Source organism: Hippoglossus hippoglossus, chromosome 20 (genome assembly GCF_009819705.1).
Source record: "Hippoglossus hippoglossus isolate fHipHip1 chromosome 20, fHipHip1.pri, whole genome shotgun sequence".
NCBI classification, from domain to species: Eukaryota; Metazoa; Chordata; class Actinopteri; order Pleuronectiformes; family Pleuronectidae; genus Hippoglossus; species Hippoglossus hippoglossus.
The window spans coordinates 524,892-552,020 of NC_047170.1; the positions used below are offsets into that span (position 1 = coordinate 524,892).

Consider the following 27,129-nt stretch of genomic DNA (forward strand, 5'->3'; position numbering starts at 1 on the left):
TGTGTGTGTGTGTGTGTGTGTGTGTGTGTGTGTGTGTGTGTGTGTGTCTAAAGCAATGCAAATTAACAAAAACATACCAAAACTACAGACTGGTCCTTTAAAATCATGATTTAAAACAGAGGTAACATGATGCTTGACAGCATCAGATCGTTCAAAGTGTTCAAATGAAAAACATTATGAATTTCAGAATCTGCATACGAAGCTCATCTATGTCATTCATCTAAGTGAAAGTTCCTCTAATTCACCTTTGATCTCTTTTTGCTGTGTCAGGTTCACATTACTGCAGAAAAATGGTTATACTCCAGCAGTGTATGTTGCAGATTTTTGTACTGATGATGGTGATGCAGTGCACAGAGAAGTGCTGCACTGAAATCTATTAAAGTATGAACCTGAGCTGTGCTGACCTGTTTGTCAGAGCTGCTGCTTGTGCTGCAATTTAAGATCTAGAGGATCGTTTTTCTGCTATTAAATGAACACATCACTAGGGAATCGTGGTGATTAGCCAACTTAAATAAAACTGATAGGGGCAAAGAAGACATCCTAATAGTTGCCATTAGAAAACGGACTAAACCAAACCTTGTGTGGAGAGCTCTGTGTCTGTGTGTGTTGTCAGTGCTCATCATTATGTGTCTGCTGCATGTGTTACTGTCTGCACATGTTATATTTCAAGGAGGACGTTTCTAATATCACCAATCATGTGTTACTGGCATCTTGTTTCAGTGTCTCTCTGCCTGTGTGGTTGTGTAGCTTGACATGCATGTCAGTATGTGTGTGTTAAGAGTGCATGTGTGCAATTTGCAGTACATACTGGATCACTGAAAAGCTTGGTGGAATCGGGGCAGTGTGGTGGGTGTACTCAGGTTGGATATGAAGGAGGAGGGGAGCCCTTGAAGCGGCGTCTCTGCAGCCTCTGGGCCTTCAGAGGACTGGGGGGGCAGCTGGACGAGAGGTGTGGGCTCTTCGTTGGGTTGATAGGCAACACCCTGCCCCCCGCTGCCCCCTGCCTGGTTGTACGGAGGCCCATTGAGTGGAAGGAAGTTGAAAAGCTGTGAAAAGTCCATCAGAGAGGAGGATGAGGCCAGAGAGTCACCTGCAGTGGCTGCTGCGACCGAAGTGGACATTTTGGACAAGGACACTTCCTCGCTCGCTCCTTCCAGCCCGCCAACTTGAGGCCCCAAGTCAAGTTTGGAGGAGGAGAGTTGGGGTTCTTGGGCTGCAGACGATGAGGAGGGCATGCTGCTCTGCAGCTCCATCAGGTAGGTCTCCAGTTCTCCCTTTAGATTCTGCTCCCGCTCCTGTGAGGAGACGGTGTATGAGGTAAAGTTGGAGCCCAGCGGGTACTTTAAAGAAAAGGGGTGTGTGGGGGTGGGGAAGGGCTCTGTGTCCAGGACGGGGCCTGTGTACATGTTGAGCTGGTGGAGCCTTGGCGTCAGCATTCCAGGGAGTTCACCCTTGATGTCCCCAGAAGCCAAGTCGTAGACAATAGGCTCCAGCGAATCAGCTGGCTCAGTTTTTACCCTCAGCAGCTCCTGGGGGTGGCTCTTCTTCATGTGACGTGTCAGGTGGTCCTTCCTACCGAAGCGCTGGGCACAGTATTGACAAAGGAAGTCCTTGCGTCCGGTGTGCACCACCATGTGGCGTCGTACGTCTTTCCGGGTATAAAATCGCCGCTCACAATGCTCACAGCGATGCTTTTTCTCTTTGGTCCCGCCAGAGGACTTGCCAGCATGTGTTTTGAGGTGCTCTAGAAGAATCCCGGTGCTAGGAAATGGCTGCAGGCACACTTGGCAGGTGAGATCTCCACTGTTGGCAGCGTGGAGGGCGAGGTGGCGTTTGAAGCCCAGCTTGGTGTTGTAGCTCTTGCCACACTCCTGACAGGTGAATGCCTCCTTGTATGGGTCATGAGTGTGTAGATGATTCTTTAAGTGATCCTTGCGGTGGAACATTTTCTCACAGTATGAACACTTGTGGTTTTTTTCTGGCGAGTGAGTTGCCATATGCCTTGGAACACAAGACAGATTGTATAAGCAATCAGAATTCTTGCAATCATGTTTTAGGTAGGCATGCTTTACATTATACATACACATAAGACCTGTGAACTAGTATTCATCAACACATCATTCTGATTACTGCAAAGCACTATGTTACCAAAGATAAAGAGAAAAGAGACATGCTGCAGCCTGCTATATACTGTTGCTTGTCTGTACCGTAGCAGCTTGTATTTGGAGACGAAACCCTTGGTGCAGTCGGGGTGGGAGCAGCGGTAGGGTCTTTCTCCTGTGTGAGAATACGAGTGCACCTTTAACTTCTCCAGACTGTTGAACGCCTTCTGACACTCCTGGCAGGGGAAGTTCTTCTTCGGCTTCCCCTCGGCTCTCCTGCGCCTCCCTGTGGGTGGCGTGAGCTTGGCTTTCTCCAAGATGTGGTCACGGTGGCCCTGGGTCCCTGTAGCCATGGCACCTTAAGGCAGACCAGCTACATGGACAGAGACAGAGTGCCCAACTAGATCTGATGCAATTATTCTATCCAGCTTTATGTGCTCAACATCGTCCGGACTCAGGGGCCTGAGAGAGAGAGACAGACAGAGAGAGAGAGTGAGTTATTTACTACACGTATCATCGATGGAACCATGAGTGCTGGTCTTAATATCCCATAAGCTCAAATGATGATACCTGCATGGGAATTGGATTTATGTAGCAACAGTAGCAAGAGACATTCAGTGAGGTAAAAATATAGTTAGTAAAGAAACAGCTGAAATAGCTGTTTCTTCAAAAGTGCAGTTTTATACAGTATAACCCCAGTTCCTGAATCTACTCACCACAGTGATTAAAGTGTGTAAAATGTTATTCCATTGTTATATTTATCTAGTTATATCCTTTTCTTCTAATATCTTAGATATTATGTCTTGTTTGGTTATGTATTGTTTATTCCTTATAGGTCCAGTGTGTAGGATGTATTGGCATCTGGTGGTATTCAATCAACTGAATACCTCTCACCCCTCCATCCCTAGGCAGATAGATTTAAATTTGAGGTCCAGATAGAGAAAATTTCCTGAAGCAAAGGTCTACAACATCATGATGTCTAACTAACATGATTTAGGGCAATATATATTGAAATATTAGATGTATCAACATCTGTGTATAGTCAACATCTAACCGTCAAATCAGAATAAAGTATAATGCAATAATATTTTAGCAAAAGAACAGCAGAAGAGAAACCAAACCCTCAATGAAGGTAGGCTACATAACAAAACACCTTTCTGTATAATGCAAAACAGTTCAACAGCACAACAAAAATAATCATACAGCTGAATCAACACCTCTTCATGTATGTTTCAACTTAAAAAACTAGACAGCATTGTATTTACATGGTGTGCATGGTAATTCCAATGAAGCTTTCTTCTTGGTTTGCCTTCGTACCTGCATGTTAACATGAAACAGTTGAGTGAGACAGTGAGACAGCTGATAACTGTCTCTGCACATCAACATCAAGGGTTCGGTGCAGTTGTCCCTCTGTGAGCCGTCAGCTGACACAGAACCCTCGATCTCATATGAAGGATTACTATATGCTACTTTGGCTTTCCCAAATATGTACTTGGGTAAAACCAATGGCCACATTGCACTGTTGAAAAAACACTCAAGAGCTAGAGTGGGCCGTCCACCGACCAGAAGTTTGGTGATTCAAACCCCGGCTCTGAACCCCAAATTGCCACCTAACTGTGAAAAAAAGTGCATCATATATTATAATACAATGGGTGTGAATGGGTTAATGTGGCTTGTAGCTAAAAGCACTGAGTGGATGATAAGACTAGAAATGTGCTGTATAGTCCATTTACAAAATATAGTCCATTATACTATATACATATAGATGAGGTTTTAGTTGCCAGTATGGTAAATATGTTACATTTAGCAGATATTTGGTAACAACATTTTGTGACTTGACAGACCCAACTAAGTTCAAAATCCTAAGGTGGCAACCTGTTTCAATCGACACGTTTGCTGTTGTAGTAACTAATAGTGTTTAAACAACATTTCTAAGAGGTGGGGGGGGTTTAATTACTGTTCATGTCCTGCTGCTGTCAGGTGGCAGCAAACAATAAAGCAGCTAAAAGTGAAGACTTTGATTCAGACTGAGAGCAGGTGTAAATGTTTTAATTTATACAGCACTTATTGCCAAGTGCGCTACAATTTACCACCCACCATTCACACACTTATTTTGTTTCTCTGTGGTTTTATGGTAAAGAATTAACGGCCACATTAAATAAATTGGGCCAACATTAAGAGCAAAGCGTAAAAAGTTTAGGTTTAGGAACATGTCATCCATCAAACTGACATATTTCCATTCCCCTACAAGTGTGCATTCACACTCACACACAGACACAGACGCACACACACACACCTCTATGTGAAACACACCATCCAGACAAAATATTATACCTAGCTTATTGAAATATTGTAGTGTTAGTAGTTCCATCATATAGAGTACTTTTCTTGCAGCTCTGGTACATGTCACTTCCTTGGAAAATGTCCACATTTCATTCTATGCACAACAATGAACAAATAACAAAGACTACAAGGAATATGATCCAGACCATGAGACAACTGAAGAGGGATCTGATCAGACTGTTACCTTCCAATCAAAGACTCCGAATTTCACGTTGTTTTAGATTCAAGGAATAGTAAAGAATCAGGAAGAGTTTAGAGATGATGCTGTGTGCATGAGGGAGGAGGAGCAGAAACAAACATTGACCACCTTGATACAGTACAATGCTTCTATCACGTACTTTTACTCAGATATTTTTATAAATAAGTCATGATGTTAAAAGTAATGTTAAATACAGTTTTTGTCACTCATACACACATTTCTACGGTGTATCTATGTGCAGCACTTTTTCTATCTCACATCACTCATACACTTCCAGCACAGCCATCAGAGGCAATTTGGAGTTCAGTATCTTGCCCAAGGATACTTCAATATGCAGAACGGTGGAGACTCGGATCGAACCGCCGACCCTCTGGTTAGTGGACGACCCGCTCTACCACTTGAGCCAGATTAGTTTATCGGGAACAAGTTCATTCTAATTATTTGAATGTGATACGTTTTGAAATCTGGTGAACTGAAGAAATGTCCATGATTTTATATTTAATATGTCACTATGTGAGACATGATAAATTGTTTGTATGTACTGACTATTTAAATGATTGTTTGTTTATGGAGGTTACTGTCACATACACATGTAAAAGAATCACTGCATGATGGCTCTGTTTCACAACATCCTACATGTGTGAGCCTACAATGCTTTTGTAGTGTGGATGGAGGTGAACCCAGGTTGGAAGCAGAAGACATTCAAGAGGAGGCTTTTCCTGGAGGAAAGCCTTGGTGATGCTTCTTATTCAAAGGTGCCAACACTTTCCTCAGACACCAGCGTCTGCTGGATAGATGAGGGACAAGATGAAAGAGACAGTAGAAAGAGGTTTACACGCTGTGCACAAAGAGATGTAAAAACTATGATTGTATGCCTAAATTGCAATACACTATTTGCAAGGCACCTGTAAAAACTATCCCTAATGGTCACACACAAAAGTAACTTTATCACCATGTAAAGGTTGACAGATTTACATGTTTGGGTTTTCATATTTAATACCCTGAGATTCAGCGGATTCAGAATAAATATCATATTTACTGAATACATACGCTGAAGAATGTGTCCCAGTCAAACTTGTTTTAACATTAATCTGGTTAACTCCTCTGAACTGAAATCTGGGATTCCCAATATGCACAACAAAATTAAAATAAACTAAGATGAATTATTTACTCATGTATTTCAGACAAAGACAATTTCTGAAGCTCTTATCTCAACCCAAACAAGTTTTAAAAACACAAATACATGAAACTGTACAGGAAACGATGACATCTGTCATCATACATTCTCAGATTCCATTATTGAAAATTCACACAACACTAAAAAGTCACAAATTATCAGCTATCAACTATAAGATATTAAAATAGATTGTCACTCACTAGAGGGCATATCCTACACATGATTGTTCAGGTATTATAGTAGTAAATATAAAAGAAAAAGAGAAATGGCCTAATAACCTGAATTATTTATTTGTTAAAGAATTTAAAAACAATCCTGGATCTGCCCCTTAATCCGCACTAACATTTACTAATAACTACTAACCAAGTTTCAGTAGTTAACCAAACAAATAACCAACAAGCCAACAAACACTTGGATGAAAACAATCTCCTTGGCTGAATTATGTATGTATATATATTATTTATCTATATTGGTTTTAATTCATACATTTCTCCATGCAGCAGATAGCCCATCATTTCTTGTCCCTAAATCTACTCTGGAAAGGGTTTATGTGTCAGTTATTAACTGAACAATCTCCTTTAGCTTGGAATCAATCTTTGAGCATCTTGCTATTGAAGAGTAATCACAAGAGGTGATTCCTGCATGTCTAGCAGAAATGAACTCAATAATAAAAAAGAACTACACTTCTATTATGTAATAATTAATTAATTATGAATAACTAATTGTTCCTCAATAAGTGCTTGAAATTCTAAAGAGCTGAACAATTTCACATCTGTACAAATCTTAAGCAAAGAAAACAAATCTTATAATTTTGTTCTCATTACTTAGCAATGTTAATCATTAATCATAATCATTATTATAGCACATATTGTGTAATTCATATTTTGCCTGGGTAAAAGGTGCAGTTCTTGCAGTATGATCTTGCCAATAACAACAACAATAATCATAATAACAACAATAGTAATAATAATAATAGTTTTCAGCTGATGGTGTGATTAACTGTATGTACTAATAATTTATCAAAAGAGACAGAAACAGCTTTTTTTCTTCCAAATTCTAATACTTTCAGTTCAAATCTTTTAAAGTAAAAATGTAACATAACTCAATGTTTCAACTATAAAGTTCATGTTAATCTTGCGACAATATAAGATATTATACATACATGCATATAGATCCGGGAATAGTTGTGATTTAGCAGAAAACACACGTTCAAGACATCAGCAGCATTAAAGTGCAAATACAACAACCAGGACAAGAAAGACATCAGCTTCAAACCAGGTGCATTTACATTAAACTGTGGCACCAGCAACCGTTCAGTATGGAAACGACTGCAGATGGAAATCATACCATAACAGCTGCAGAGTGGCTGCATGTCACATGGTGCGTGGGGACGGTTTAAGGTGTAGGACAGGTGTAAACAGAGACACGAGCCAACACTGACAACACACTTCCTCCCAGGAACTGTCTCAAGATCTACTTTCTCACCGCCGACACACACACACTGGCCACAACAACTAATGTGCGACAGGAGAAGCTCCGCAGCGTTGAAGCATGTGAGGACGAGCAGCTCGTGTTTACAGCTCAGTGCTGACATGACAGGCTCCTATACACTGAGATATGCGCAGCAGCAGCTTTACACTACGGGCACATCTTGTAAAGAGCAACTCCCAACGTGCTCGCTGCAACCTGCCACAGCAATCACACTGAAACACAAGTTGACTTTTGCTACTAAAACAAGCTGTGTGCCTGTGTGCCTGTGTGTGTGTGTGTGACACGTCGGGCGCAGGCTGCACACGCACATCTTCAGCATTTCATAATTAGTTTGCCTGAAGATCTACCTCCATTTTGCTGCTTTATTTACAAGCCGTGTCTTGTTTATTAGCCTCCCGGTGGGTCGCAGCCCAAGTGTCAGCCGTGTGTCGCCGGGATCAATAGCTGCAGAGGATGGAAACGCGATACAGTTTGGAGACTAAAAGTGAAACAGCATGACAAGAGGAGTGTAGCCGCTACATGCTCGCATTCGGCGATATAGTTTTGGAAATGAGATGCTTGGATCGATAAGGACGTGCTGACACCGTCTATGATGAAGTGTGTAGCTGTATCAGGCAGAAATAAACGTGAGTGCACAGAGCAGGAAAAATGACAGAATTGCCGAATCCGTGTGCGCCTGTTGCTGTCGGCGAGCACCGCACTGCCGCTGTTTTTATATTAAAAAATAAACTGTGTGGAGGCTATTTCCAACTTTACACAACTTCCCTCCTTTCCACCGATCCCCGTGCTCTTCAATGTTCGTGGACACTCACCGTGACACTAATATCACCAGTGACACAATTTATTTTAATTTTTTTTTCATTACTTGTGCCTCCCTAGGTTTTCTCTGTGGTCCCAAACTGGGTACTGATTAACACAAACTTTTTCCCCAGCTCACCCCTCTCTCATAATTTAAATAACCCCGATATTTTAATTCAAGAACTGTGTAACCGTTTACTTAATTTACATCAAACTTACCCCGGACGCTTTAACATCCTTTCTGTTGAGTTTTTCTTCACTTTCAACTATTTTCCGAATTTTTAATAATTTTTTTCTCATATTTTTTGCTAGACGCGGCGGGCCTGAAAATTGTTTGCTTTCCCCTCTTTCGAGCAGCCATTGTGTATGCGCTGCGATGCAACCGCACTAGGCTTTAGCCACGCCCACCAAAAGTCCCGCCCCCGCGTGCTTTTTGATTTGTGCAGGGCGCTGCCACTCTCACCTCCATGTCCGCCACAGTCCCTTTTAATAAAACTCATTTTGTGGACTTGCTGCACGCGCTGTCAATCGTTTCAACTTGGTTTCGTCCAAATTTCAGCGATAGGAAAACCATCATGTCTGCCAAGGAGTCCTATTCGTTCGGTGGATTGTCAATCTACGTGGTTAGCTTTCAGAGGTGGCCATTGGCTGGCGTCGCTGTCAGTCGCCGGTGACGGAGCGGGTGATTTTCCTGGTGCGCTGTTACATCAACGAGACTCGTCTCGAGCATGACGGGGAGGCTACATGCTATGGCTCGTGTAGCTCTGCTAGTTAGCTCCATGTAGAGTAAAGCTGTCCGCTGGCGTCGCGAAGCAGGCGCCTAGCTAGCTCTCCGCAGGGACAGCTGTACATGTCCACATCTCCCCCGGACACAGGAAGCGGGCATTTAGCGTGCTCTTTTAAAAACCCGGATAACCTTCACTCGTGGGGACACACGTCCCGCTTACGATTCATTAGCCCGGATAACAGTTAGCATTTATAAAAGGTAGGTGTTGTGTAGCTGTATCCCATTCATCTACCTTTCCAACAGTTGTGAAACGTGGCTACATGTTTGGTAACACTGAATACTGAAGGTCAGCCACGGTACTGTGTGTGCTGGGGGGTGGTGAGGGTTCACCTCTGGTTTATGAATGAAAATATTTCCTACTAAAGGAACAGCAGCTTTTCACTCAGTCACACAGTTTATACATCAAGATGAGGGCATTTCAATAGTAATAATAAGTGTGTGAGTCAGTGTCATTTTGTCTTTTACTTTGAAGTACAACGTGCTTGTGTGTTTGTGTTGTATAAGCACCATGTGTGTCATGTAACTTAATATGACACAGTTTTGAAATGATTTGTTTTAGCCTCAGGTAGAATAGATTGTGATGTGTTTTCTCACTGTACATGAATTAAAGAGTGTATAATATGTTGTCATGGGACCTGTCTGAAATGGGAATGTAAACAGTAGAAAATCAGTGTAGTTGGGTTGAAGTTAATGACAAATGTTAATTTTGATAAGATACATCAGTGTTTGTGTACATGTTGGCTGACAGTCAGCAAGAAACTGCAGTACAGAAAAGCCCAAAACCTGACGGGGGGGATACTTTCGAGACATGGCATGAAATTAGTGAAGAGATGGAGAATGGAATGCAACAATGGTCCCTGTCTTTTTGTTGTTGCAGTTTTTGGTCAGCACCCCAAAGGCCCAAGGTCACAACGGTCCCCCTCGATTTGTCATCTTCACTACTTAGCAAAACATTTAGAGTTTTATTATCAGAAGGACTGCTGCAGGTTTCTGTAATATCTGTATTTGATACTCAATATACTTGTAGCTTAAATATAAATACCCTGCTTCATGGTGACATCATCGAATGTGTAGTGTTGACCAACCCACCGTCCAAGGCACATAGATCAGTCACTTTACTGTGACGTAAAACAGAGTAAATAACTTTCACTCAGGAGGAACTGACAAAAAAACATTAAGTATCAGACTCAAGATCTGAATGAATGAATTTATTTGTGTATGCACTCAGATTAATACATTATCTTCAATGCATTTGCTTCTATAATAAAATATATAATCTACTTTCACTGTCAACTAAATTCTAATATCCCTGCTCTTGATATTCTTTTGGTGCATCAGCCAATGGTTTCTGTGAATTTGTTTCTTCTTTTTCAGATGAAAACTAATTCTTTATTTAGTTAGTGAAAGGAAAGTAAAGTGCAAAATGACATTTAAATTGTTGATGTACATCTTTGATTGGTACCTTTGTGTCAATATAAAACACGTATATATTTAATAAATTCAAATAAGCTAAGCGATCATCATAATCAAAAATGTATGCCACTAAACCTCAGTTAAGAATGACTCGCACAGAAAGCTGGACTCTACTTATGAGAAATGTCTTAGCCTTTACATATTGTCCGTCTGTACACAGATCCAGATGGAAAAGAAACTTCGGAACCAGGACATAAACCCATGCATCGAAGTAAGTTACTGACACTTGACATCCTGCATTGTGTCAAACATCCTCATACTGTTGGCTTATGACGTTCTCTCTAAATGTCTAATCCTTTTCTGTTGCTGCCAATGCTTCTCTTTTTCAGCAAAGTGATGCCTCCCGTAAGTGTTTGGACGTCAACAACTATGATAAGAGCAAGTGTTCGGCCTATTTCCGGACATATAAGGACTGTAGGAAATACTGGGTAAGTGTCTTTTCTCTAGCATCAAAGAAAACAAAGTAATTACACTGATTCGAAAATAAATCTCAGCAAAACATTGTGCATGTAAATGCAGTTTGATAGCATTGCCATCATCAGACCTCAGCTGTGATTCTCAGTAGCCATACCTGTGGCTTGCTTAAGTGTAGTTCACACTACACAATTTTTAGCATGACCGGGTTCAATCAGCAGTTTGCAATTGCTGTGAGTGAAATGATTTGAGAAGCTTGTAGACACGACTCGGACTCTACTTGTAGCAACTAAATATCTACACAAGTCGGTGACAACTGCAGCCAGTCAGGGCGCACAGTGGGGTGATGGTGGTGAAGGTGCATGCAGTGTTGAGGTGCCTCCCTGACTTTTGCATATTGCGCTAAGTCCTGTAGAAATAAATGAAGTAGTAGGCTATGTTTAAGCATGAACTGCACAAAGCAAATTGTGAATGTCCACTGATTAATTTCTTCTACTCCAGCTTGATGTGTCATTCTGTTACCAGGTGAAAAGATCATGTAGTGTGAACTGCACAGCAACAACTTTGAAAGACGTGTCCTCTGGTATAATGCTCAGCTGATAATGCTTGGGGAGACAGCAATGTTTCCCTCTTTGATGCTGCAAGACCAACTGGTTGGTCAGGACATCTGCACATTGAGGGGCAGAAGTCATGGAGGTGTCACGTGTTTGTCTGAAATGAGTGAAAGAGAGGAGTCTCAAGCATTAGTTCCTAATCATTTTTCACTAAAGCTTTTTTCAAAAAGACCCAAGTAGATCTCTTCAGTACTTTCACAAACTTGTGAGAAATCTCTAAAGAAAGATTTCCAGAAAAATGGCCAAGATAAAGTAACAGAGCAACATTTTACTTTACAGAGGAGATTCTTCTCATGTCAGATCTGTCCACAAAAAAGATAATTTTTCCTTGGCTCCCGAAATTGTTTTCTTATATTCCAGCCGTGATCAACAAGGAATTAAACCAGAGTCTCAAAGAAATGAACAGCAAGACCAGAGAGGCTCAATGGACTTGTTACATTTTACACTCATCAGTGAGGTTTAATTAATTGCAGATTGTTTGAGGTGCATAAGATTCACAAGTGACATTCAAACAGATGTGTGCAACAAATGACTCATTGTTAAATCCAGGAGGAGATTATCAACAAGTTTATTATGTTTATACATCTGTGACTTTTCTGTTGATTTATTCTGTTGTTATTTCAATAAGAAGTGGCCGGCTGTTTGATTCTTTATTTCAATACCTTTTAATCATGTATCATTATTATCAGCATCTAGGGTTTTAATTCCTCCACCCTTCAAATATGTTACAGTAACGTTAACTCTGAGTGAATTTTAACTGACTAACTACATTTTACTTCTATTTGAGTAGATTTTCTTCTAATTAACAATACTTTTACTTGAGTAGTTTTACTTCACACTACTGAAGATAACCATAATGATATCACTGCCAACATAAGCATTATTTTCCTAGACTTTTCCCCTGCTGTATCATTATGCTTAATTGATACTTTACATCCTACCTCTGCCTGCTGAACCACCCTTCACCTGAATCCTCCTGAGGATTTGCTGCTATTGTTAATGCGTCAAATACTCTGGCTGGAATAATACTAAATTCTTGAGAATGCAGTAGGGTGATAAGATATTTCTCTCTCATTGATTGAATCGGTTTGCTAGCGTAATCATTTTAAGTTACAATTTCATTAAACGTTTTTTTTTTTCATCCCTGGACCTTCGAGGTAACTGGTAAAAGAAGCAAATACAATGGGAATGAAGAATGGATTGGATTGCTCTTCTCTTTTTGCTTTCCATATCTTTGTTGTGAAATCCATTTTGTTAAATCAAAATATGAAACAGTCTGAGGAGTATTAGTCATCATTTAAAAATTGACTTCGACTTTGTAAATTTGTAGCAAATGTTTACTGCTGCATCTACTTCCAGTGCGAGTAGTCATGCTATTGTCTCCTGATAATGGAAACCAATGGTATCAGCAAGTCAATTATGTAATGGCTTTCTAATTGAAGTCTTTTCTGTTTTTGTCCATGCAGCACAACGTAATGGTGGAGAGGAGAAGAAACGGGGTGAAACCTAACATGCCCACTGCTGCAGAGAGGCAGGAGATGCTTGCTGCTAACGGAGGCAAACTATACTGAGAGTCAGCAGGGTCACACAAAGACACTGGGATGAGCAGTAGGCCCAGGAACCATGATGCTACGACACTGCAGTGGCTGGGTGTACACTGCGACTGATCTGTTCTCAAGATCAGCTTGTGTTAAAGTGACGTCTGCAGATGGACTTTATTCTACAATAGAACTGAAAGGTGGAGTTACAGAGCGACCAGATATGAAATGGATTATGTATTGAGGTGATTAATGTGTCATGAACTGACACATAATGAAGAGAATTAAAGATCATTTAAAGCAGTTGTTTTTGTTTAATGAAAAGGTTCCGGGGCCTGTTCCAGAAAGCAGGTTTAACAAACTCTAACCATGGACCCATCTCAGCGATGGAGTGGACCATCACTGAGATGGGAACAGCTGTATGTTCACTCTGTTAAGTCCATGCATGCTGAATGCAAAAAGCCATAGTCAATGGAGCTTTGATATTACGACTAAATACAGAGAAGAGCCTTCATATTAATCCAGTTGAGCCCAAAATATAAATATGTGACCATGCACATTTATCTTTGAAGGACACAGTAGCAGCAGTGAAAGACTGGGAAGAAAATTGTTAATGTAATACTTTTTCATTTTAGTCAATCCGGAACTGGCTTTTCTGTTTCTGAAATGGAAAACTCATTAATATCCTCAACTCAGGATGATGAAACTCATTAGTTTTCACTAAACCTGCTTTATTATGTGCAGATTTAATTATAAATATATTATGTGCTTAAAAGGTAGACATCATCCAGTATTATTTACATGCAGCCTAAAACAATGTTTAATCTTTCAATCAAATGATGTTGGAGTCAAACTCAACAGTGATGGATTTCAGCTGTGGTCTATCCTTGATTTAAAAACAGTGAGTAGGGTGTAGGTGATATTTGTTGGGATGTGTTTTGCATCTTCCTCAGACTGATCATGAATGCTGTCTGATATAATTTGAAGCTGTAAGTCTTTAAGTGTTGACTTCATTACACACAAGTAAATCACAGACATCTGAAATGGGGTGGTAGCAGCCATGAGAAGAGGTGCTATGTTTTCAAGTTGTCTCTGCCCTACCTTGAATGTAACACCTCACCTTGAAGGAATTTCTCCAGATTTGGTGCAAAAGTTCACTTGGACAATTAAGATTTTACGTATTATGACATAGCTACTACGATTTAGCACTATACAAATTAAATTGATTAGATGAAATCAAAGTCTTCACTACATGTGTTCCCATTCTTGTGAGTGTAATATCTTGTAAATTCCAGGAGGTATTTCACCACATCTAGCACAAATGTCCACTTGAACTCAAGGATGATCTGATTAGATGTTGGTGGTCAAATGTCAACATCTTAGTGACCTCAAAAATCTAAATTTAGCCATGATTCCGTCAAAGTACTTTACTGCAGAGTCTGGACAGACATGGTTGCAAACTGTAACTTGCTCGGTAGAGGTGTTAAACTGTGAGGCAGGAAGTCAGACAGGTCAACAGACAGCCCTATGAAAGTTCAAATACTTCCAAAAGACAAAGGCATCACAGGCCACCATGTTGTGGTTGATATTGCTGTTAGATATCCCCCCCCCCCCCCCCCCCCCCCCCCCGTTGACCTGCAGTGTACATTGTAAGATGTCAACTTTGACTTCCATATATATATATCTGAGTGGCTGTTCTTTTGTATAGTGTGTCATATGAGGCTGTAATATATGTATGTATAATATATACATTTTACATTATATTATTGCCACTAATAACTACTGATTACGAATTGTGAATGTGAAAATGAGAAAGATGAAATAATAAAATACTAAAAGAGATCAGGAAAAGATAAAGGTAAAATAAAAACGAAAATAGATGTGAATAGAATCAGATTTAGATGCGAATATAGAATTGAATAAAGAGATATGAAAATGATAAAGATATAACAGTAAAAATCCTAAAAGAGATCTGGAAAGAATAAGGTAAATAAAGATACAATTTATTCATTTAATCAGTTAATTTACTGAAATAAAGTTAATGAGGTATCGGTTCTCTGAGTATTGCCACTTTGTGCCACATGAACATGATGAAACTGCTCCACTCTACAATGTTTCATACAAAACGTTATAAAAACACATAACTTCATCCCACTCCAACTCCAACCTATCCCCCTTTTGGCCGGAGGAGGGCGCTGTGGTGACGGAACAGAGCCGAACTGCAGGTAGTCACAGGTAGTTAACGTTAGCAGAGCTAACTGAGGTTAATAACAGTCTACAGCTAATGTTAAGCACACATAGAGGAAAGAGACACACTGAAGAGATTTATCGGCACCTGATATGATCAGGTTTGTAAAAAAGTAAACACACACGAACACACACAGTTTTAGATCAAAGCTATACATCAGCTGTAACAACTGAGATCATGTTAACTCTTTGTGTTCAGGTCGTGTGGTGCTGCTGCAGGCTCTCTGACCCTCACAGTGGATACATGTAAGTCACATTTGTTGTACTTTCTTATGAAGTTATTATTTAGTTCACAGTGATCATGACTCATCTCCACTCATGTAAATGACTGATACTGCAAACAGTCTTTTAGAAGGTTTGAAACTACGTTATCTTTATCAAGCTCTGTAATTATTATAATTAGTCAATCATTCGAATGAATCATCAGGCAATATTATCCTGACGTTTCTTAAATGTAAAGATATGCGGCTTCTCTTGTGTTCACTATTAATAGAATTTCCAACTGAAAGTCTTCTTGAGCTCTCAGCATGTCTGATGGGCATTTAGTTTTGTTACTCAACAGCTATTCAGAAAATACTGACACATAATAAGTAATGAAAATCATAATCGGTTGCAGCCGTACATACAGTGCATCTGGAAAGTATTCACAGCGCTTCACTTTTCCCACATTTTGTTATGTTACAGCCTTATTCCAAAATGTATTAAATTCATTTTTTTCCTCAAAATTATACACACAATACCCCATAATGACAAAGTGAAAAAAGTTTATTAGAATTTTTTGCAAATCTATTAAAAATAAAAAACGAAACAATCACATGTACATAAGTATTCACAGCCTTTGCCATGACACTCAAAATTGAGCTCAGGTGCATCCTGTATCCACTGATCATCCTTGAGATGTCTCTACAACTTGATTGGAGTCCACCTGTGGTGAATTCAGTTGATTGGACAGGATTTGGAAAGGCACACACCGTCTATATAAGGTCCCACAGTTGACAGTGCATGTCAGAGCACAAACCAAGCCATGAAGTCCAAGGAATTGTCTGTAGACCTCCGAGACAGGATTGTATTGAGGCACAGATCTGGGGAAGGGTACAGAAAAATGTCTGGAGCATTGAAGGTCCCAATGAGCACAGTGGCCTCCATCATCTGTAAATGGAAGAAGTTTGGAACCACCAGGACTCTTCCTAGAGCTGGCCGCCCGGCCAAACTGAGCGATCGGGGGAGAAGGGCCTTAGTCAGGGAGGTGACCAAGAACCCGATGGTCACTCTGACAGAGCTCCAGCGTTGCACTGTGAAGAAAGGAGCTTCAACAAAGTATTGAGCAAAGGCTGTGAATACTTATGTACATGTTATATTTTCGTTCTTTATTTTCTAATAAATTTGCAAACATTTTAAACTAACTTTTTTCTCTTTGTCATTATGGGGTATTGTGTGTAAAATTGAGGGAAAAAATGAATTTAATCTTATTTTGGAATAAGGCTGTAACATAACAAAATGTGGAAAAAGTGAAGCGCTGTGAATACTTTCCAGATGCACTGTATAGTGTCCACAACTGGATAGACAGGGACAGAGGTCATCTGGAGCAAAGAGACCTGCAGTACAGGGTCACTGCATGGCCAAGGTGTAGACTCGAGTCACATGAATTGGACTGATTCAAGCAATAGACTTGACGAAAACAAAAACAATTTGGACTTAGATTTGATTTTAACAACAGTGGGCATTGTCTGTTTGTTTTTCTGTACAACAGATACCCTCTGAATCGATCCAATTCTATCTGTCAGTGATGCCCCTGATCACCTCATTCAGATAAACAGTATAAAACATACAGACAATAAACAAACTGAGCTGATAGATGAGAAATGATTGTAACTGCGTCACAGAGCACAAGGCACAGTTTGAGGATTGGATGTTAAAGGCGAGCTTACATGACATTTAGGAATAATTAGAGGAAAAAAATAAATACATTTCTGTCAACTTCAAATTCAACTTCAACGTTATTGTCCCCGAGGGGAAATTTGTTTTGCAACAAGGCAAAGAAAGAAAAAAAATTCTCACAGGAAACACAGGCACACAGACTTGGGCACAAGAAATATAAACATAAAATACATTAATACATGAAATTACAACAGAAAGCCGAGAGCTTGTAAAACCATCATTAAAACCCAAAAATAAGACCCTCATCAGTCATCCGGAGCGAACAGGAAATGTCAACTAGGTCATCATTAGAATTTAATAGTTTGATGGCCTGAGTTATAAAATAATGTTTCAACCTGTTGGACTTAGACTGTGTGTCTGTATCTTCTGCCTGAGGGCAGATGATCCAATTCAGCAAAGAGAGGATGTCGAGGACACTGAGATGTCTCGAGCCTTAGCTGTAGCTCTCTTACCAAACTTGCTCTGCTTTAAAATCTAAAATAACATTAGATATTTTAAGGTGACACAGCTGCATGTTTAAGACTTAAACTAGACTGGAGTAGACAGTCAACCCCCACAGACACTGCTACATAAGCTGGAAACCATGTTCAGACAGACAGTGTGTTTTTCTTCACAGATTTTTCTGCCCTCAGTAACCTTCTCATGGATGAGTATGTTGATCTCTGCTCTTCATTCAGGTAAGATAAAGGTTTCCCTCAGTTTAGGATGGACATATACATTGTTTCATATCTGCCAACATGTATGTAGAAAAACTGATTACAGAGGCAATATACAAATCACAAGGGCAGCCAGAGAGCACTTACCTCCGCCATGGCTGATTGGCCACTTCACCATATTGCATATACAGTACAAATATTGAGATAAGATACATCCAGATCTTGATCCGGAACCAAATTTCCTCTACACATAGCATACCTGATGTTTTTCATAAAGAATACACCCTATCTTGCAATTTTGAAGAAAATGAAAACAAAAAAAATCCTGGATCCTGCTTCTGAATCAAATTTTCTTCAAAGGTTAATGGGTTCTTCCTTGGTCCATACCCCACCCTTACGCCCAGGTTCAAGAAAATTCATTTTTTAGTTTTTGTGTAATCCAGAAGAGACAGACAGACGGACAGAGAGACAGACAGACAGACAGGCACAGGACAGAGACAGACAGACAGACAGACAGACAGCAATGAAAACAACCTCCTTGGTGGAGGTAAAAACATAACCCCCACAGAAACATTTGATACAAATCTATATTCCATGTGTGATGCCGTATGGGATCACTGCATGGCAAAGGTGTGGACGCGTCACATGACTTGGAGTTCAACAAAGAATCGTATCATTCCAACTTGTATTCAACTTTGACTTTTTACAACAAATGATTATGATTTGACATGCTATTTAGCCTTTTAGTGTCCTCTGCAAGTCTGAAGGTTAAACTTAATATGACTGTGGCACAACACCTGCCCATTGGTTCACATGCAGTGCACTAACATGTTCAAGTGCACCCTTATCCCCTTGTCTCTGCTGCTCTTAAGTGATACTCCACACTTTTCTTACAACACACATCACATCATGTGATGTGCATAAACTGGAGGTAAAGAGAAGTGTCCCAGTTAGAGTAGCCAAGATGTGGAGTAGAGTTGATACTTGCAGAGAGGCTGCTGTGGGATTACACAATAAAAAACAAAATATGGGGCTGTATGGTCAATCATCAGACACAACACCTTAATATACAAAACCTTTCTGTACTGTAGAAAATGAAAAGGGAACAACTTTGTGTCGCACATCTTTCAGACTCCACTCTTCAACACTGAATGGCTGAATGGCATATATGGCTTTGAGTAGTCATCAAGACTCGAAAGGTGCTAAGAAAATACAGACCATTTACCACTTACTGTCATTTGGCCAAACAGGCCTAATGTCAAATAAGAATGATTAGATGTAAATCTGTATACATATATCTATCACTATAGAGTCAGTCATTTCCTGATGGTGAAGTGAAAAGTTCAATAATTACTGCTCAGAACCGAACCACTACATGCATGTCAGATTCTAAATGTTGCCCTCTCCTCAGACTTCCTGTGTGGATAGCATCATTGATCCATACGGCCAAACGGCTCAGAAGTGACCCTGCCCGTCGGAAGAAAGTCTACAGGCTTCTGCAGAGAAAACTGGTCGGTATTCATGTCACCACATCAAATGTGCTGCAACCATTGATTTTCCTATGTCAAATACAAGTTTCAACCATATATCTTCTGGACATTGACACTTTTGTCAGGTTGGAAAGCAACAAAAACAGACTTATTTCAATCAATCAAGTGAATTTTATTTGTATAGCCCATATTCACAAATCACAATTTGTCTCATGGGGCTTTAACAAGGTGTGACATCCTCGGCCCTTAACCCTCAACTAGAGTAAGGAAAAACTACACTTATTTCAACATTAAGTTGAGTAAGGACCAATCATTCACTCCCAGTCTTATAATAAGAGATTGATAGTCACTCCAAACAGCACAGCCGGATTTCACCTGAACGTTCTTATTACCACTCCCCACTGACAATAGCCCTGAATAACTCCAATCACATGGAGGTATTTCAGTCATCTCCAACTGGTAAGGAGACCACTGCATATATATATCCAGAACATACTGAAGGGATTATATGTCATATGGGATATATTTTATTGTGTATATATATACTATATTCCGTCTGGCATTGAATGTCTCAGGGTCAGTAGAAGCAGGAGGACAGGGGACAATAATGCCCGGACTAACGTGTTTTCACCATGACTGGAGCTGGAAAAGCAGCACAAATGGGTGGATGGAAAAAAGAAATGTACCGACAAGACTGTTGGAGACTGAATCCTTAAGGATGGTCTTCAATATTCACAACCACAAGCTATAATGAAATCATTTTTCTTCTTATTCCTCCTCTCACTTTTCTTCCAGATGTTTCACAAGGTTGGTGTGAGTGAGGGGAATCTGCGTCAGCCCACCTATGTTTACCCTGAAGAGGTGAAAATGTTGATACGATCGGTGTTCCCACAGAACGTCTGTGACTACCCTGACCCCTGCCATGATCAGGTGAGTGTGAGCACTTTTCAGAATTCACTTTGTCTCTGATGTCATTTCAACTATGTTTGGAGAATCAGAGAGAGAGAGAGAGAGAGAGAGAGAGAGAGAGAGAGAGAGAGAGAGAGAGAGAGAGAGAGAGAGAAGTAGTAGTAGTAGTAGAAGTAGAAGTAATATCATAATATGTAAAATCTTTTGGGATGGAAAAAACACAAAGTTAAGCCGCTTTCAGACATTCAGAGGATCTCCGGAGAATTGGGTCCGTACCTTCTCTGCTGTTTGATGGATTATTGTCAGTAATGGTCGAGTATCTGAGGAGAAATATTATATATCCAGCAGTCCTGCTGTAATCATAGTCTATGGTCAGCAGCCAGCAAGATCATGATCCACCATCAAGATCGGATGCCACTGTAGTCCACAGTCATTGTCCACTGCCGCCATTAGGATCCATCATCAGCTGCCACCTCGATCGTGGTCCACCACCATTATCAGATGCCAACACGATACAGGATCCGCCATTATTATCACGATCTCTGATTCATGATCCACCATCATAATCCACGATGTGGCTGCAGCCGCGGCCCTGGATCTGAGGACGATAAGGCAAAGGGACTCCGGGGAAGAAGTCAAGTCAGTAACATGTATTGATGAGATATTCATTTCTTTGATGTGATAAGGAGGGAGAAGAGGAAGGAGAAGCTGGGAAGAGAAGCTCCGTGTGTCATGTGTCCCCCGACCTTCTAGACCTATAGCAGCCTAACTAAGAGCAGGTCTAAGACAAGCCTGGACCGGCTCTAACTATAAGCTTTATTGTAAAGGAAGGTTTTAAGCCTACTCTTAAACGTACAGATGGTGTCTGCCTCCTGAACTGAAAGTGGGAGATGATTCCACAGGAGAGGAGCTTGATAGCTGAAAGCTCTGGCTCCTACTCTACTTTTAGAGACTTTAGGGACGACAAGTAAACCTGAATTCTGGGAGCGCAGTGCTCTAGTGGGTTGATAAGGTACTATCAGCTCTTTGAGGTATAATGGTGCCATATTATTAAAGGGCCTTGAAGGTGAATTTTACATTCTATTCTAGATTTAACTGGAAGTCAGTGTAGTGAAGCTAATACTGGAGAAATGTGGTCTCTTTTCTTGGTTCTTGTCAGGACACGTGCTGCAGCATTTGGACAAGCTGCAGAGTCTTTAACGACTTACTGCTGGAGCCTGATAATAAAGAATTACAATAATCAAGTCTGGATGTAACAAAGGCGTGGACTAGTTTTTCTGCATCTTTTTGAGAAAGGACATGTCTGATTTTTGAGATGTTACGCAAGTGGAAGAAGGCGGTCCTGGAAATTTGTTTTAAGTGAGAATTAAAGGACAAATCCGGATCGAAGATCCCTCCCAAGTTCCTGCAGTGTATCTCTGCTATTCATAAGGAGGAGGTGGCGATTGTTTTTCTGTGATGGTTACGATTTTATTCATGAAGAAGCTCATGAAATCATTACAGTTAAAGGAATAGATGGATCAGTAGAGCTATGACTCTCCTGGCTGCAGTGCTGAAGAGGAACCTGGGGATGTTTTTATTTTCTTCTATTAATTATAAATAATAGGAGGTTCTGGCATTTCAGGGCTTTCTTGTAAGTATCTATCTTTCCAGGTTAGGCAAAGATCATCCTGATTGGTAGAACACCACTTCCTTTCCAACTTCCACCATGTCTGTTTTAAAGTATGTGTTATTTATATAATTATACCATGGCACTAACCTCATCTGATTTACTACCTTCTTTTTCAGTATCAAGGGTTGTTTGCAATGAGGCTGCTTTACTAATAACAAAGTCATCAACTTGTGTGGGAGTGCAGTTTTGATAACTTTCCTGTATTGTATTGACACATGGTTGTGAAGTAAATATCAGAGGAATTATTTCATTAAATTGAGTATTATCTGATAAATACCGACAATAATATAATTTTTGTCCAAATCTATTTGTCAGAACAAGAGCACAAGTGTGATTGAAACAGTGAGTGGGGTTATTTACATGTTAATTAAAACCCATTGAGTCTATTAGTGAATGAAATGGAGAAGTAAGGCTTTCAATAACAACATCTATATGAACGTTGAAATCACTATAACTATATCTGTGTTAAGAAGTTAAAGGGCAGGTGGACAATATATAATAAGTAGTCAAACTGTTTTTTGTGATTCCCAGCGTGGATGTATAAGGCTGATGATGAGGCTCTCACATGAGCTATAGCTACCTTATGGTCACATTTAAACATCGCTGCAACCCCTCCACCTCTGCCTGTGCTTCGAGGAATATGAGTATTAATATGGGTGACGAGCGTCATTTAAACCATGTTTCAGTTGATGATAAGTAATGTAACAAAGTCATTTGATATCAGGTGTTTTTGCTTATTAAAAAGATTTACATTGAGCAGTTTTAAAGGTAATTCTAACCCCAACATATTACGTTGGACGATTTTAAATTGTTTAAAATTGGTAAAATAACCATTGAATTACAGACACAAAATATGACATAAATGAGTAAACACACCTACAAGAAGGAAAAAAAAACAACCAACAATATGAAGACACAGATATGAGAGAGATGTACAATAATTACAAACTTTTGAATAATGATTATAAGTTTATTCACTTTTGGATTGTACCATCTATGTATGTTAAGTACCTCCCACCAGATAATCTCTCTAATCAAAAAACACTCTACTGATTGTTGATGTTACTTCTTTGTAGATTTGTCCACACATGTACAACTCCATTATACATTTACATATTTTTACATGTTTACAAATCTGAATATACACACACAGACACACAGATTCTGAATTATTTACAGATTTCTGTGCGCATTTACAAAATCTCAGAAGCCTTTTGATTACTTTTTTACACATTCACAAATCCGATTACTCACACACAGAGTGAGATAAGGTGACACAACTCTCCACACACACACACACACACACACACACACACACACACACCTTTAATGAGATTAAGTCAATGATTCCACTGAGGATGAAGGAGAAGTGAGTTTTGTCTGATGGACAGATGAAAACATATTCTTGAGACAAACAAACAAACATAAGTCAGCAGGACTAATGGACAGATGAACCTAGTGTACATATTATTTATTATTTAGCCTACATTTACCATCACCTACATGTCTCTACATCAGAAACACACTGTAGTTCTGCTCCCCTGTCATGTCCTGGGGACCCTGAAGGGTTCTTCCTCATTCCTCCTGACAACTTTGGTTGGTTGTTCTGAGCAGCAAAGCATGGATGTGTCTGGTTCATAAGAAAAATGACAATGTTTTCAGAAATGGCCTCTTTTTGAGCAGTGCTATTGCCATGAAAGGCCCACCTCTGCTGAGACCTATACTCACCTAACAGGCTCTCTCTTTCTCTTTTGGCATGGAACTGGATAAAAGGGCAGATCTGGATTCTTTTTAACACAGTGAGCCAATCGATTGGCAGAAATTTCAATGAACCTTTAAAACATCATCATTTGGTCTCTGCAAACACAAATACCATACATTATTATTTGCATATAGAGCAGATCTGAAATCGGATGTGGTCCCAGGAGAGATATTTAGGACGCATCTGTGACTGTATCTCTCAGGACAGATGTTAATCGCCAGTCTGAAGAGGGCTCAATGGCTGGCTACCTCTTGATTTACTTTGAATGCAAATAAATTTCAATGTATTTGAACCAATCTATTATATTTAGTTCTGATCATGATGTAATTATGTTTTACTCTGTGTTGTTTCAGGTGGTGCGTGTCACTGCAGAGGATCTGCACAAAGTTAAAATCAACTAAAGTGTATTTGTCTTTTCCATGGTTGTATTGATAGTAGACAACTTGCAGTTCTAGACTATTCTGAAAAAACGTTTTTTCACTGTGAGAGGATTTTTTTTCCATGCAGGTTTATTATAAGCATGTTTCAAGATGTCATGTTATATCAAATTCTTCTATTGAATAATACTTTAACTAAACTCTAGTTGTCTCACAAGATATTGAAACTGTAAACTCTGTTTGTTTGGACAATAATAAAGAGTTTGATTTTGACTATGGTTTGAATGATGAACCATCTAACCCCTTTACTCACATCTTCTCTGATCATGGCAGGTGTCTGGGTATTCACAGCCGCCATGTGGGGAAACATAATGTGTCAACATTTTGAGCAAATTTGACACCAGACCAGAGTCAAGTCACAATGAGTCAACACTCATTAAGAATTAGTATGTGGGAGAATAACCATGAAAGAGAAAAATAGGAACAAAATGATGAAAAAGATCTGACACACGAATTCTCATTGTAAACCAGCTTCAGATGAGCAGTCAGGGCTCAACAAGGTGCAGCATCGTCTGTCCTTAACCCTCAACAAGAGTAAGGGAAAACTGACACCAGGAGTTATTGTCAGTAATGGTAAAGTATGTGAGTAGGCGTATTGTATATCAAACAGTCTTGTTGTAATCATTGTCCACAATCAGCTGCCACCACCACAATCAGATGCCGCCATGATCCACAATCCATCGTCATGATCCACCATCATGATCCACAATCGGCTGCCATCACGATCATGATCCACAACCACTATCCACAACCAGCTGCCAACACATCACTATCCACGATCAGCTGCCAACACATCACGATCCACGATCAGCTGCCAACACATCACGATCCACGATCAGCTGCCAACACATCACGATCCACGATCCGCCATCACGAACTCCGATTCGCGACCCACCAGCATGATCCACGATGTAGTCGCAGCTTCTGTCCTGGATCTGCAAACGATGAAGCACAAGGACTCCGGTGAAGAAGTCAAGTCAATAACATGTATTGATCCCAGCTGAAAACCGGCGAGAGGCATGTTACATCCTGGACAGGTCACCAGTCTATCAAAGGCCTAACATATAGAGACGAACAACTACTCACAGTGACACCGAAGTACAATTTAGAGTCTTCAATGAACCTAGAGCTGCATGTCATTGGTTTGTGGGAGGACACCTGAGACAACTTCTCAGTGAGGACATGCAACTCTGCAGAGGAAGACCCCAGCTGACAACACCTTCATGCTGTGAGGCAAAAGTGTGAGGCAACAGTGTGTTAACACCCGGTGAAGACTCAGCATTATACTGAGGAGTGTTACCACAGCCTCCAATATGATGACAACAGCTTCAACAAAAAGTCTGCCAGCTATTTGAATCATTTGAAAAGAGTGGAGATGTATTGGGTGTGTTAAATGATTGTGCCACCACGGGGCGCTGTAATCCAGCTTTGACGTCGTTGTGAGCCCAGTAGTGATGCACGCACAGGCTCACACACTCAGCTCGGACCTGTAGGGGAGTGTTGGACTTTTAATTTGAAAAATGAAATGCGTTCCCACCAGGAGATTCCCGGGAGCAGTTCAATCGTGGACGCGTCCAGTGTTGGCGTCAGAGAAGCTACCCGGGAGCAGACGGTATGGAGGAGCTCAACAGGTAGTTCTCCAGCACAACTCCGAACCAGTTTAAGGAAGCTGTCAACTTCATCCGAGCCGCATTCACAGCCCTCAGCACCGGGGGACAGGAATGGAGAGCTCGGCTGGGAGCAGAGAGCCGGCCGCGGGGAGCAGCGGGTCGGAGCGCGGAGCGGAGCCGAGCAGCGGAGGGCGCTCGGAGCTCCTCCTGTATCTGACCTGTCTGCCGGAGAGATACCGGACCGCCAAGTTCAGCCTGGCTGCCTACCTGCTCTGCTGGGCCCTGCTCAGGTGGTACCAGGTGAGACACTTCACTCAGACTGGGACGTTAGTGTGGAGAGAAGGTGAAGTCAGACCCCAGGCACTGATGTGGAGCGACCTTTGTTTGACTCTCTGTGGAATCCTTTGAAAACAGTCCCAGTGTTGTATTTCAGTCCAATAAACACCCCCGTAGCCTGATACCACCGCCTACTGTATGTGAGGAATTAGCCCGCTTGACACTTGGATAGAAGGAAATAGAAGACAGCCTGATTTAATAAATACTTTCAGGTTATTATTAAAGTGAACAAAGTCGTAGTTTTCTTTCTATTTGCTTGCGTTTAGTGTTTGTTTACTTTCTCAACCACAAAGAGTAAGGTTTTTAATTTGTTAAATTATGTATTGAGTATAATTGTGTCCAAACATTCAACAGTGTCTTCAGTTCAGTCTTGAATATACTTTGTACAAACTAAACTCAACTATTAATAAATGTTAGGCCAAAGAGTATTTACATTTGATTTCATTTGATTTGACAGCCAGAATGTTCCTCTGAACTTCACAAAGGACACAAAAAAGCACAACATAGAAACAACAAAACAAATACCACAGACATGTACTATATAACATCAGACATTACAAGTAGGCTAGTAGTAATTCCACTTACATAACTAAAACCCAACCAATGCTATTGATGGATATTCCCCTTGATTCCCCATCATTTTAATAGTTTCATGGCTGAATATTGGCGATAAATGATGGTTTTTAATGACCTGTAAGTCTTACTAACTGATGTACAGTTCTGCATTACTCTTAAACTTGTTGGACCTGATTCTGACAGTTTACGACCTGACCGTGAGTTACACACTTCTCACCGGTGATTATACCTGTTCACCAAAGTAGAACAGGCTTTCAGGAGGAGGAGAGGGAAAGAATGTGGCACCATTTCCCATATTCCGAGAAAGTGTACAATCATAATTTTGCAGCTGAAATTTATGTAAAAAAGTTGCATAGTGTTGCTTTAACATCCGTCCTTAAGGGGATAGTTCACAGAACAATTTAAATTCACTCATTATGTACTCACCACTATGCCGATGGAGGGGTGAGTGAAGTGCTTGAGTCCACAGAACACTTCTGAAGTTTCAGGGGTAAAAAGCATTGCAGCCAAATCCAATACAATTGAAGTAACTCTTTCTCTCGCTTGTGCTGACACACAGA

General features: G+C 40.4%; 3 protein-coding genes across 7 annotated transcripts in view; 2 read left to right on the top strand and 1 right to left on the bottom strand.

The window, feature by feature from the left end:
- On the bottom strand, window positions 1-8,570 carry plag1 (pleiomorphic adenoma gene 1). The gene is made up of 3 exons (XM_034571823.1): window positions 8,330-8,570; window positions 2,208-2,564; window positions 1-2,001 (listed from the first exon to the last, which is right to left on the bottom strand). The coding sequence occupies exons 2-3, from the start codon at window positions 2,453-2,455 to the stop codon at window positions 813-815; spliced, it is 1,437 nt and encodes a 478-aa protein (XP_034427714.1). The 5' UTR covers window positions 2,456-2,564; window positions 8,330-8,570; the 3' UTR covers window positions 1-812.
- Window positions 7,248-24,259, top strand: chchd7 (coiled-coil-helix-coiled-coil-helix domain containing 7). Of its 5 annotated transcripts, none has more exons than XM_034571842.1 (5): window positions 7,248-7,938; window positions 17,738-17,798; window positions 19,189-19,288; window positions 20,063-20,197; window positions 23,964-24,259. In XM_034571842.1, the coding sequence occupies exons 1-5, from the start codon at window positions 7,902-7,904 to the stop codon at window positions 24,009-24,011; spliced, it is 381 nt and encodes a 126-aa protein (XP_034427733.1). In that variant the 5' UTR covers window positions 7,248-7,901; the 3' UTR covers window positions 24,012-24,259. The 5 variants fall into 5 exon arrangements, with proteins under 5 accessions (XP_034427733.1, XP_034427737.1, XP_034427736.1 ...); XM_034571844.1 differs by lacking the exon at window positions 7,248-7,938 and adding an exon at window positions 14,850-15,429; XM_034571843.1 differs by lacking the exon at window positions 7,248-7,938 and adding an exon at window positions 14,850-15,296.
- Window positions 24,260-25,609: 1,350 nt separating this feature from the next.
- Window positions 25,610-27,129, top strand: part of LOC117754241 — a 50,003-nt gene continuing 48,483 nt past the window's right edge. Inside the window, exon 1 of the mRNA XM_034573069.1 lies at window positions 25,610-25,957. Within this exon, the coding sequence (XP_034428960.1) occupies window positions 25,769-25,957 (189 nt within the window). The 5' untranslated portion in view covers window positions 25,610-25,768. The remainder of the gene's footprint in view (window positions 25,958-27,129) is intronic.